Below are 13894 nucleotides of genomic sequence, written 5' to 3'. Positions count from 1 at the left end.
TGACACCTGGCTGAGTTACTACGGTTACTATGGTAACATCAACAGTTTTTTTTTTTTTTACTTTTTTGTTGTTTTTGGCACCCTATAACATTAGCCTCTCCATACTGTATGTCAGAGGCTCTGTGGACGTATGTCTTTAATATCTGCACCGCTAGCCACGCCCATATGTTCTCCAGGGAACCTATGAAATGGTTCATGTAATGTGATTATATAGTTTTTACTCAAACACAGACTTTGTATTGGTTCCAAGCTGAAAGGGGTTTGTAAACTGTGTAATTTTTAGACGGCCGGAGAGAGAGTGTCACGACTTCCGCCGAGGTTGGCTCTCCTGCCCGTTCAGGCGGTGCTCGGCGGTCGTCGTCACCGTCCTACTAGCCACTACCGATCCCTTTTCGTGTATCTGTTGGTTTTGTCTGATTGCTTTCACCTGTGTGTTGTTTAGTTAATTAGTGTCTGTATATAATGTAGGTTGTCCCGCCCTTGTTTTGTGCGGGATTGTTTATTTTGTCATTCGTTTCGTCTGTCGGTGTTTTTGTGTTTCTTATTCTCCAGTTAGTCTTGTCAGGATTTGGCCAGGGTTGTTCCGGTTTTTGGTCACTAGATGCCCCCATTAGCACCCAGCCCTAGTACTCTGTGAACTCTTGTTGATCCCGGTGGACTCTCTTGTGGAATTCTGTTTTTTGTTCTCGTTTGTTTGTTTTTGAGTATCTTTTGAGGCTTTTTGTGCTATACCTTCCACCTTGTGGATTTACCTTTTTTGTCTTGGAGGATTACCTTTGTTCTTGTGGAATTCCTTTTGAGGTTGTGGAGTTACATGTTTTCCTGAAGAACTTCACTTTTTACTTCATTAAATACACCGTCTCAAGTACTGCTGTGTCTGCCTCATCTTCTGGATTCTGCCGACTATTCGTGGCTCAGTTGGTTAAGTGACTGTTTCTCACTCCGGAGACCCGGGTTCGTAACCGGGTCCTGACAGAAACACAGAGCCTGGTCCCATATCTCGTTGGACTTTATTACTGGCCTTCCTCCATCCCATGGCAATACTACTATCCTAGTCATTATCGACAGGTTTTCAAAGGCGGCCAGGTTCGTCCCTCTGACTAAGTTACCTTCTGCCAAGGAAACGGCTGAGTTGGTAATTAATCATGTGTTCCGAGTCTTCGGCATTCCTCAAGATATGGTTTCTGACAGAGGTCCCCAGTTCGCCTCTAGGTTTTGGAAGGCCTTCTGCCAACTCATGGGGGCTTCTGCCAGTCTATCTTCAGGGTACCATCCGGAGTCCAACGGCCAAACTGAGAGGATGAATCAAGAGCTGGAAACCACCCTCCGATGTATGACTCGTAACAACCCGTCCACATGGTCGTCCTTCATTGTTTGGGCCGAATACGCACACAACACCTTGCGCTCCTCCTCCACTGGTATGTCCCCGCACGAGTGTCAGTCTGGCTCTCCACAAGAGACTTACCACTACAGGTGGAGTCTCGCAAGCTGTCCCAAAAATACATTGGTCCCTTTAAGGTTGCCAGGAGAGTTAACCCAGTTTCTTATCGCCTACACTTACCCAGATCCCTTAAGATTAATCCCACGTTTCACATTTCCTTATTAAAACCTGTTGTTTTTTCTCCCCTTGTCCCGGCAGACAGACCTCCCCTCCGCCTCGTGTCATTGGAGGCCAGCCGGCTTATACCGTCCATCGGATACTGGATTCCCGCCGGGTGCAGCGGTCCTGGCAGTATCTGGTGGACTGGGAAGGCTACAGTCCCGAGGAGCGCTCCTGGGTTCCTGCCAAAGACATACTGGACCCTGACCTCATTCGTCAGTTCAGGGCCCTCCACCCTGAGAGAGCTGGTAGGAACGTCAGGAGCCGTTCCTAGGGGGGGGATTCTGTCAGGATTTGGCCAGGGTTGTTCCGGTTTTTGGTCACTAGATGCCCCCATTGTGCCTTTTGACCTTTTGTTTTCCCTTGATCCCCATTATTATTTGCACCTGTGCCTCGTTTCCCCTGATTGTATTTAAACCCTTTGTTTTCCTCAGTTCTATGCTCTGTGTTTGTATGTTAGCACCCAGCCCTAGTACTCTGTGAACTCTTGTTGATCCCGGTTGTCTCTCTTGTGGAATTCTGTTTTTTGTTCTTGTTTGTTTGTTTTTTGAGTATCTTTTGAGGCTTTTTGTGCTATACCTTCCACCTTGTGAATTTACCTTTTTTGTCTTGGAGGATTACCTTTGTTCTTGTGGAATTCCTTTTGAGGTTGTGGAGTTACATGTTTTCCTGAAGAACTTCACTTTTTACTTCATTAAATACACTGTCTCAAGTACTGCTGTGTCTGCCTCATCTTCTGGGTTCTGCCGACTATTCGTGGCTCAGTTGGTTAAGTGACTGTTTCTCACTCCGGAGACCCGGGTTCGTAACCGTGTCCTGACAGGTCTGTTATCCTGTGTTGGATAATTTCACCCTGTTTGTATTTGGGTTGACCGTGTTTATTTTGTTCACCGGAGAATACACTTTATATCGCTATCTGCTCTCTGCGCCTGATTCCACCCACCTTGATTAGACGTGAGAGAGAGTTGGAATGAAAACGTTTTTTAGAGTTGGAAGAGGACAACTATACACAGACACAAATCCCATTTTGACGTTACCAATTACGTAACGTCCAATTTATCCTCCCCTTTTAAATGATTATATAATAACAATGAGAGATAATATGTCATATTTAAATATGGAATATTAATATAGTACTTGATAGATGTGCAGTAGATACACCCATTCAAAGAATCTGCAACTCATTTACCTGAATCAAAGCACCAATAACCACAGCCCAGACAAACCATCCCAACAGACAACTGACACTGTGGCTGGCAGTGCTTGAAAACGTGCAGAGCTTTCTACATACCATTGGTTTGCATAACATAAAAAAAACCTAGCGCATCTGAACACACCTGGGTTAGCATGACAGTAACTATGAACAGACATAGAGACCTGGGTTAGCATGACAATAACTATGAACAGACATAGAGACCTGGGTTAGCATGACAATAACTATGAACAGACAGAGACATAGAGACCTGGGTTAGCATGACAGTAACTATGAACAGACATAGAGACCTGGGTTAGCATGACAATAACTATGAACAGACATAGAGACATAGAGACCTGGGTTAGCATGAGAGTAACTATGAACAGACATAGAGACCTGGGTTAGCATGACAATAACTATGAACAGACATAGAGACATAGAGACCTGGGTTAGCATGACAGTAACTATGAAGAGACATAGAGACCTGGGTTAGCATGACAGTAACTATGAACAGACATAGAGACCTGGGTTAGCATGACAGTAACTATGAACAGACATAGAGACCTGGGTTAGCATGACAGTAACTATGAACAGACATAGAGACCTGGGTTAGCATGACAGTAACTATGAACAGACATAGAGACCTGGGTTAGCATGACAGTAACTATGAACAGACATAGAGACCTGGGTTAGCATGACAGTAACTATGAACAGACATAGAGACCTGGGTTAGCATGACAGTAACTATGAACAGACATAGAGACCTGGGTTAGCATGACAGTAACTATGAACAGACATAGAGACCTGGGTTAGCATGACAGTAACTATGAACAGACATAGAGACCTGGGTTAGCGTGACATTAACTATGAACAGACATAGAGACCTGGGTTAGCATGACAGTAACTATGAACAGACATAGAGACATAGAGACATGGGTTAGTGTGACAGTAACTGTGAAAAGACATAGAGACCTGGGTTAGCGTGAGAGTAACTATGAACAGACATAGAGACATAGAGACCTGGGTTAGTGTGAGAGTAACTATGAACAGACATAGAGACCTGGGTTAGCGTGACAGTAACTATGAACAGACATAGAGACATAGAGACCTGGGTTAGTGTGACAGTAACTATGAACAGACATAGAGACCTGGGTTAGCGTGACAGTAACTATGAACAGACATAGAGACCTGGGTTAGTGTGACAGTAACTATGAACAGACATAGAGACATAGAGACCTGGGACATAGAGACCTGGGACATAGAGACAGAGAGACAGAGACCTGGGTTAGTGTGACAGTAACTATGAACAGACATAGAGACATAGAGACCTGGGTTAGCGTGATAGTAACTATGAACAGACATAGAGACCTGGGTTAGCATGACAGTAACTATGAACAGACATAGAGACCTGGGTTAGCGTGAAAGTAACTATGAACAGACATAGAGACATAGAGACTTGGGTTAGTGTGACAGTAACTATGAACAGACATAGAGACATAGAGACCTGGGACAAAGAGACCTGACCATAGAGACAGAGAGACAGAGACCTGGGTTAGTGTGACAGTAACTATGAACAGACATAGAGACATAGAGACCTGGGTTAGTGTGATAGTAATTATGAACAGACATAGAGACATAGAGACCTGGGTTAACATGACAGTAACTATGAACAGACATAGAGACTTGGGTTAGCGTGAAAATAACTATGAACAGACATAGAGACCTGGGTTAGCATGACAGTAACTATGAACAGACATAGAGACCTGGGTTAGCGTGTCAGTAACTATGAACAGAAATAGAGACCTGGGTTCAAATCAAATCAAAACATATAAACGTTTGCTCCTGGAGTGCCAGATGGGCGGGGTTGACAGGTATGACAGACAGGCAGGGTTTCTAAAGTTTTCTCTTTACCTGGCCTCATTTAGTGGAAGAAAAAAAGCTTTAAAAAAGCTGGTATCTGGGCTAGGTGGTTATTAAGCAGGCAGAGATGATGACGGGCTAATTCCTCCATCTAGACCACAGGGCCTCTGAGCGTGCCTCTGTCCCAGAGAGAGGGGAGTAGATGGGGCTGTCGCGGTCCACCACACACAGCTGTTCAGGGGACATGTAATGTATAGGGAACACTGTCCTCCCCTCTCCTCTTCTCCTCGTTCCCTCCGCTGCCTTCCCCTCTTCTCTCCTCTCCTCCCGTCCCCTCTCCTCTCCGCTTCGTTCCCACTGCTGCCCTCCTCTCTCCTCCCATCCCCGTACCCCCCTCCTCCCCGTCGCTATCCCCTCCGCTCTCATCTCTGTCCACTGCCCTCCCCTCCCCTCTCCTCTCTTCCCATCCTCCCCGTCCCTATCCCCTCCGCTCTCCACCCCGTCCGCTGTCCTCCCCTCCCCTCCCCTCTCCTCTCCTCTCCTCTCCTCCCATCCTCCCCATCCCTATCCCCTCCGCTCTCCACCCCGTCCGCTGCCCTCCCCTCTCCTCTCCTCTCCTCTCCTCCCATCCTTCCCGTCCCTATCCCCTCTTCTCTCCACCCCGTCCGCTGCCCTCCCCTCTCCTCTCCTCCCATCCTCCCCATCCCTATCCCCTCTGCTCTCCACCCCGTCCGCTGCCCTCCCCTCTCCTCTCCTCTCCTCCCATCCTTCCCGTCCCTATCCCCTCTGCTCTCCTCCCCGTCCGCTGCCCTCCCCTCCCCTCCCCTCTCCTCTCCTCCCATCCTCCCCATCCCTATCCCCTCCGCTCTCCACCCCGTCCGCTGCCCTCCCCTCTCCTCTCCTCCCATCCTCCCCGTCCCTATCCCCTCTGCTCTCCTCCCCGGCCTCTGCCCTCCCCACTCCTCCCCATTCCTGAGCCCTACCTGTATGGTGGGAGAGGAGCGGTGCTTGCGGGTGGTGGTGGTGGACATGATGGTGGTGGTCTCAATAAAGGTGGTGGATAACTCAGGCGGCTGGGCGGTGGTGCGGGCCGACCCGGCCACAGAGGGCGTGTCACCCACCAACCGGACGCTGCCGTTGATTTTGATGTTGGGGTTGCCCTCGGCGGCCATGTTGAGGACCTTCAGGCCATTGTAGTAGAGGCCGGACAGCTGTCCCTGGAAGGGCCGACTGCGGTCGCTGCCACCGATGGTCACCAAGGCCTGGGTGTTGAATATGGTAAGCTGCCGGCCTAGAGGAGGGAACCAGACAAATAGTCATTCACATCAAGGAATAACAACGGACAGAGCAGCAAAATAAGGTTCCTGTTTTTTCATTCAGTGTCCAAACAGTTGTTGAGATGTTGTCAGGTCAGAATATAAATAGAACCTTTGTGACTTTATGGTGTGTGTGTGTGTGTGTGTGCGTGCGTGTGTGTGTGCCCGTTTGTGTTCATGTGTGTACGGTAAGTATACGTTTCCATGTGTACTTAAAAGGTCCTCGACAATCAAAAGGTCAACGATGAGGTGGGTCGTAAAGAAATACATTTTTGGTGAAACTATGAACAAAGGTCAACTGAGGAGGCCATAAGTAGCCTGGGATCCAGAAAGCGAACCCAAAATATACAGGGTCAATGCTTCTGGCTATCACTGTAGAAAGGGCATAATGTTGTTATCTGTAATTCTGAGACAGGGATGTGAGCTAAGGCTGAGAAAGGAAGAGAGAGGGGGATGTGGGCTAAGGCTGAGAAAGGAGGAGAGAGAGGGATGTGGGCTAAGGCTGAGAAAGGAGGAGAGACAGGGATGTGGGCTAAGGCTGAGAAAGGAGGAGAGAGAGGGATGTGGGCTAAGGCTGAGAAAGGAGGAGAGAGAGGGATGTGAGCTAAGACTGAGAAAGGAGGAGAGAGAGGGATGTGGGCTAAGGCTGAGAAAGGAGGAGAGAGAGGGATGTGGGCTAAGGCTGAGAAAGGAGGAGAGAGAGGGATGTGAGCTAAGGCTGAGAAAGGAGGAGAGAGAGAGATGTGGGCTAAGGCTGAGAAAGGAGGAGAGAGAGGGATGTGGGCTAAGGCTGAGAAAGGAGGAGAGAGAGGGATGTGGGCTAAGGCTGAGAAAGGAGGAGAGAGAGGGATGTGAGCTAAGGCTGAGAAAGGAGGAGAGAGAGGGATGTGGGCTAAGGCTGAGAAAGGAGGAGAGAGAGGGATGTGGGCTAAGGCTGAGAAAGGAGGAGAGAGAGGGATGTGGGCGAAGGCTGAGAAAGGAGGAGAGAGAGGGATGTGGGCTAAGTCTGAGAAAGGAGGAGAGAGAGGGATGTGGGCTAAGGCTGAGAAAGGAGGAGAGAGAGGGATGTGGGCTAAGGCTGAGAAAGGAGGAGAGAGAGGGATGTGGGCTAAGGCTGAGAAAGGAGGAGAGAGAGGGGTGTGGGCTAAGGCTGAGAAATGAGGAAAGAGAGGGATGTGAGCTAAGGCTGAGAAAGGAGGAGAGAGAGGGATGTGGGCTAAGGCTGAGAAAGGAGGAGAGAGAGGGATGTGGGCTAAGGCTGAGAAAGGAGGAGAGAGAGGGATGTGGGCTAAGGCTGAGAAAGGAGGAGAGAGAGGGATGTGGGCTAAGGCTGAGAATGGAGGAGAGAGAGGGATGGAAAGAAAAGGAGAGGAAAAGGTCAAAGCTTTATGTCCGTCTCCTCAAACTGGCCCTTTGGGACGGCGACTGATCAGCAGTATCTAAAAAGGCTAGAGCTGTTGCCAAAACTATGAAGACAAAGAATGGGTTATGTTTAAAAGGCTATGGCTAATGCTGAAGCTAGAAAACAGGGGTATGAGCTGATGTTTAAAATGCTGTGGCTATGCTGAAGCTAGAAAACAGGGGTATGAGCTGATGTTTAAAAGGCTATGGCTAATGCTGAAGCTAGAAAACAGGGGTATGAGCTGATGTTTAAAATGCTGTGGCTATGCTGAAGCTAGAAAACAGGGGTATGAGCTGATGTTTAAAAGGAATACTGCTGAAGATAGAAAGAAGGGGCAGGAACCTGATGGAGTAAATGGCTAATCAGGGGCAGGAATCAGGGGCAGGAACCTGATGGAGTAAATGGCTAATCAGGGGCAGGAATCAGGGGCAGGAACCTGATGGAGTAAATGGCTAATCAGGGGCAGGAATCAGGGGCAGGAACCTGATGGAGTAAATGGCTAATCAGGGGCAGGAATCAGGGGCAGGAACCTGATGGAGTAAATGGCTAATCAGGGGCAGGAATCAGGGGCAGGAACCTGATGGAGTAAATGGCTAATCAGGGGCAGGAATCAGGGGCAGGAACCTGATGGAGTAAATGGCTAATCAGAGGCAGGAATCAGGGGCAGGAACCTGATGGAGTAAATGGCTAATCAGGGGCAGGAATCAGGGGCAGGAACCTGATGGAGTAAATGGCTAATCAGGGGCAGGAATCAGGGGCAGGAACCTGATGTTGTAAATGGCTAATCAGGGGCAGGAATCAGGGGCAGGAACCTGATGAAGTAAATGGCTAATCAGGGGCAGGAATCAGGGGCAGGAACCTGATGGAGTAAATGGCTAATCAGGGGCAGGAACCTGATGGAGTAAATGGCAAATCAGGGGCAGGAAGCAGGGGCAGGAACCTGATGGAGTAAATGGCTAATCAGGGGCAGGAACCTGATGGAGTAAATGGCTAATCAGGGGCAGGAACCTGATGGAGTAAATGGCTAATCAGGGGCAGGAACCTGATGGAGTAAATGGCTAATCAGGGGCAGGAACCTGATGGAGTAAATGGCTAATCAGGGGCAGGAATCAGGGGCAGGAACCTGATGGAGTAAATGGCTAATCAGGGGCAGGAACCTGATGGAGTAAATGGCAAATCAGGGGCAGGAATCAGGGGCAGGAATCAGGGGCAGGAATCAGGGGCAGGAACCTGATGGAGTAAATAAGTACACCACAAGGGGCTGTGAAGTTTCAAATGAGACACATCATTTCTAAAATGATATATACATGCAACATCTAAGTTGAAACACATCTTCATAATCTTAAAGTTTAAAATGACAAAATGGTTATACTCGACTTAGAAAGTATTGAGTAAATTATTAACCCGCTAGGAAATCATTTTCCCAGTTTCATGCAGCAATTCTCCAATTGTATCAACATAGCACTGTGGTTACTGAATTAAAAAAGTAATTATTGTACTTCAAACTATTGTTATCTGACTCAATATTTTAGATGTATGACTGCATGTTGATTCATGCATTAGATGCCTTTATTTGTGTTTGAGATGGCATTCAGCTTTTAATGGGTGAGATACTTCATTATTGTATTATTATTTATTATCTATATTTCAAAGGATTCACAGAGTATACGAAATACTATATTATTGTGTAATATTCATTAGCAGTCCATTTAAGTGAGTAGAGTGTTTATGAATTATCATGGGATTTACGTGTTAAAAAGTGTGACAAAGGATGTTAGGTTAAAATCATTTTTTTGAAGTGGGAAAATGTGCTACGTTTCAGCAGGAAAATACAAAAAGAAAACATCCCTTCAATGTTGAGTTCAATAGAAGATTAAAGTTGTGTTAAGTTTACCTTTCTCCTGTAGCCAATCCACTACTGGCCGGGCGTATTTCAGCGGGAATTTCTTAGTGGCAATTTCAAGACGTTCACTATCGGTCGTCGCTGTAAAAAAACAACATTTTAAACGTTAATAAACAGTTTTTATTTGGCATTTTAACGCGTTTTTAACACATGTTCACTTCAAAAGACGTTTATTTTCATGCAAGTATAAAAAAAAAATGAATAGCAGGTTAGAATTGATGTGTTGTTTATGAGATAGCTGAAGGTAAAATGATAACAAACATTAAAGTAATTTGCTGCTCTGCTGAATTTCATGACACCTTGTTCATAGGGGACAGAAGCACCTCTATATTTGTGAATTCAATTAATTTAACATCGACAAACACATTTAGAACCTAGGCACCGTCAAGATCTACTTTTGGGATGAATGGTATTCTAGTACCTTGAACCTCACAGAACAGTTCCACTGCACATTCACAATGCAACCAGTCCATAGTATTAACATCCAGTCCATAGCATTAACATCCAGTCCATAGTATTAACATCCAGTACATAGTATTAACATCCAGTCCATAGTATTAACATCCAGTACATAGTATTAACATCCAGTCCATAGTATTAACATCCAGTCCATAGTATTAACATCCAGTCCATAGTATTAACATCCAGTCCATAGTATTAACATCCAGTCCATAGTATTAACATCCAGTCCATAGTATTAACATCCAGTCCATAGTATTAACATCCAGTCCATAGTATTAACATCCAGTCCATAGCATTAACATCCAGTCCATAGTATTAACATCCAGTCCATAGTATTAACATCCAGTACATAGTATTAACATCCAGTCCATAGTATTAACATCCAGTCCATAGTATTAACATCCAGTCCATAGTATTAACATCCAGTCCATAGCATTAACATCCAGTCCATAGTATTAACATCCAGTCCATAGTATTAACATCCAGTACATAGTATTAACATCCAGTCCATAGTATTAACATCCAGTCCATAGCATTAACATCCAGTCCATAGTATTAACATCCAGTCCATAGTATTAACATCCAGTCCATAGTATTAACATCCAGTCCATAGTATTAACATCCAGTCCATAGTATTAACATCCAGTCCATAGCATTAACATCCAGTCCATAGTATGAACATCCAGTCCATAGTATTAACATCCAGTCCATAGTATTAACATCCAGTCCATAGTATTAACATCCAGTACATAGTATTAACATCCAGTCCATAGTATTAACATCCAGTCCATAGTATTAACATCCAGTCCATAGCATTAACATCCAGTCCATAGTATTAACATCCAGTCCATAGTATTAACATCCAGTCCATAGTATTAACATCCAGTCCATAGTATTAACATCCAGTCCATAGTATTAACATCCAGTCCATAGTATTAACATCCAGTCCATAGCATTAACATCCAGTCCATAGTATTAACATCCAGTCCATAGTATTAACATCCAGTCCATAGCATTAACATCCAGTCCATAGTATTAACATCCAGTCCATAGTATTAACATCCAGTCCATAGAATTAACATCCAGTCCATAGTATTAACATCCAGTCCATAGTATTAACATCCAGTCCATAGTATTAACATCCAGTCCATAGTATTAACATCCAGTCCATAGTATTAACATCCAGTCCATAGCATTAACATCCAGTCCATAGTATTAACATCCAGTCCATAGCATTAACATCCAGTCCATAGCATTAACATCCAGTCCATAGTATTAACATCCAGTACATAGTATTAACATCCAGTCCATAGTATTAACATCCAGTCCATAGTATTAACATCCAGTCCATAGTATTAACATCCAGTCCATAGCATTAACATCCAGTCCATATTATTAACATCCAGTCCATAGTATTAACATCCAGTCCATAGTATTAACATCCAGTCCATAGTATTAACATCCAGTCCATAGTATTAACATCCAGTCCATAGTATTAACATCCAGTCCATAGTATTAACATCCAGTCCATAGTATTAACATCCAGTCCATAGTATTAACATCCAGTCCATAGTATTAACATCCAGTCCATAGTATTAACATCCAGTCCATAGTATTAACATCCAGTCCATAGTATTAACATCCAGTCCATAGCATTAACATCCAGTCCATAGTATTAACATCCAGTCCATAGTATTAACATCCAGTCCATAGTATTAACATCCAGTCCATAGTATTAACATCCAGTCCATAGCATTAACATCCAGTCCATAGTATTAACATCCAGTCCATAGTATTAACATCCAGTCCATAGTATTAACATCCAGTCCATAGTATTAACATCCAGTCCATAGTATTAACATCCAGTCCATAGTATTAACATCCAGTCCATAGTATTAACATCCAGTCCATAGTATTAACATCCAGTCCATAGCATTAACATCCAGTCCATAGTATTAACATCCAGTCCATAGTATTAACATCCAGTACATAGTATTAACATCCAGTCCATAGTATTAACATCCAGTCCATAGCATTAACATCCAGTCCATAGCATTAACATCCAGTCCATAGTATTAACATCCAGTCCATAGTATTAACATCCAGTCCATAGTATTAACATCCAGTCCATAGCATTAACATCCAGTCCATAGTATTAACATCCAGTCCATAGTATTAACATCCAGTACATAGTATTAACATCCAGTCCATAGTATTAACATCCAGTCCATAGCATTAACATCCAGTCCATAGCATTAACATCCAGTCCATAGTATTAACATCCAGTCCATAGCATTAACATCCAGTCCATAGTATTAACATCCAGTCCATAGCATTAACATCCAGTCCATAGTATTAACATCCAGTCCATAGCATTAACATCCAGTCCATAGCATTAACATCCAGTCCATAGTATTAACATCCAGTCCATAGTATTAACATCCAGTCCATAGTATTAACATCCAGTCCATAGTATGAACATCCAGTCCATAGTATTAACATCCAGTCCATAGTATTAACATCCAGTCCATAGTATTAACATCCAGTCCATAGCATTAACATCCAGTCCATAGTATTAACATCCAGTCCATAGTATGAACATCCAGTCCATAGTATTAACATCCAGTCCATAGTATTAACATCCAGTCCATAGCATTAACATCCAGTCCATAGTATTAACATCCAGTCCATAGTATTAACATCCAGTCCATAGTATTAACATCCAGTCCATAGTATTAACATCCAGTCCATAGTATTAACATCCAGTCCATAGTATTAACATCCAGTCCATAGTATTAACATCCAGTCCATAGTATTAACATCCAGTCCATAGTATTAACATCCAGTCCATAGTATTAACATCCAGTCCATAGCATTAACATCCAGTCCATAGTATTAACATCCAGTCCATAGTATTAACATCCAGTCCATAGTATTAACATCCAGTCCATAGTATTAACATCCAGTCCATAGTATGAACATCCAGTCCATAGTATTAACATCCAGTCCATAGTATTAACATCCAGTCCATAGTATTAACATCCAGTCCATAGTATTAACATCCAGTCCATAGTATTAACATCCAGTCCATAGTATTAACATCCAGTCCATAGCATTAACATCCAGTCCATAGTACTAACATCCAGTCCATAGTATTAACATCCAGTCCATAGCATTAACATCCAGTCCATAGCATTAACATCCAGTCCATAGTATTAACATCCAGTCCATAGTATTAACATCCAGTCCATAGGCATTAAGGTGCACTTTGGAACAGGTTGGATCTTAACTCCTGCCCTGAATCTTCCCATATTTTCCATCCCCCAATTGAGACCACCACTTCTGCAAGGATAGAGACAGTAGGTACAGTAGCTGTGTATGTGTGTGTGTTGTGGGGGTATGGGTGTGTGTTTTAGGGGTGTCGGGATGTGGGGGTGTGTGTCGTGTGGGTGTATGGGTGTGTGTTGTGTGGGTGTGTGTTGTGTGGGTTTGTGTTGTGTGGGTGTGTGTGTGTGTGTGTGTTGGGTGTGTGTTGTGTGGGTGTGTGGGTGTGTGTTGTGTGGGTGTATGTTGTGTGGGTGTGAGTCGTGTGTGTGTGTGTGTTTGTTGGGTGTGGGTGTGTGGGTGTGTGTCGTGTGGGTGTGTGTTGTGTGGGTGTGTGTTGAGTTGGTGTGTGTTTGTGTTTGTCATGCTCTTTACCCTGCATGCTGAAATGGGAGCCTCATTCTGGAAGATTTACCCTCAGTATCTCCAGGAGACAATGGCAGCCCGGTTCCTTTATCTGGCAATCCGCACCATTCTTATTTAATCGCAGGATTAGATGCCCGGCTCATACTGGAAGGCTTATCTCTCTCCCTCCCTCCCTCCCTCCTTCCATCCATCCCTCCTTCCCTCCTTCCCTCCTTCCCTCCATCCCTTCATCCATCCCTCCGTTTCCCATAGCCCCCCCAGTAGAGATTTATAGGGGCGTGAGATTCGGTTTTCGATAGCAGTAATTGTGTTTGGCTTGTAGGGTACACCAAGTATTCATCCCACACCTAGAGACGACCCAATCACCCAGAGACGACCCCATCACCTAGAGACGACCCCTTCACCTTTTATTCTGTGCAGATAAAGGAGGTCCAAGGTATTTCTTATCCAAACACAGCCACTCCCC

General features: G+C 44.6%; 1 protein-coding gene across 5 annotated transcripts in view; it reads right to left on the bottom strand.

Moving 5' to 3' along the window:
- The window catches only part of LOC118368043 (neurexin-3a-like), a 727496-nt gene that overhangs the window by 85033 nt on the left and 628569 nt on the right, over positions 1-13894 (bottom strand). For all 5 annotated transcript variants that reach the window (XM_052496442.1, XM_052496443.1, XM_052496444.1 and 2 more), the window contains 2 exons: positions 9268-9357; positions 5639-5946 (listed from right to left, as the gene is read on the bottom strand). In XM_052496442.1, the coding sequence (XP_052352402.1) occupies positions 5639-5946; positions 9268-9357 (398 nt within the window). The remainder of the gene's footprint in view (positions 1-5638; positions 5947-9267; positions 9358-13894) is intronic.

The sequence above is a fragment of the Oncorhynchus keta genome, chromosome 35 (genome assembly GCF_023373465.1).
Source record: "Oncorhynchus keta strain PuntledgeMale-10-30-2019 chromosome 35, Oket_V2, whole genome shotgun sequence".
Taxonomy (NCBI): domain Eukaryota; kingdom Metazoa; phylum Chordata; class Actinopteri; order Salmoniformes; family Salmonidae; genus Oncorhynchus; species Oncorhynchus keta.
This window is presented reverse-complemented; position numbering and strand designations above follow the sequence as displayed.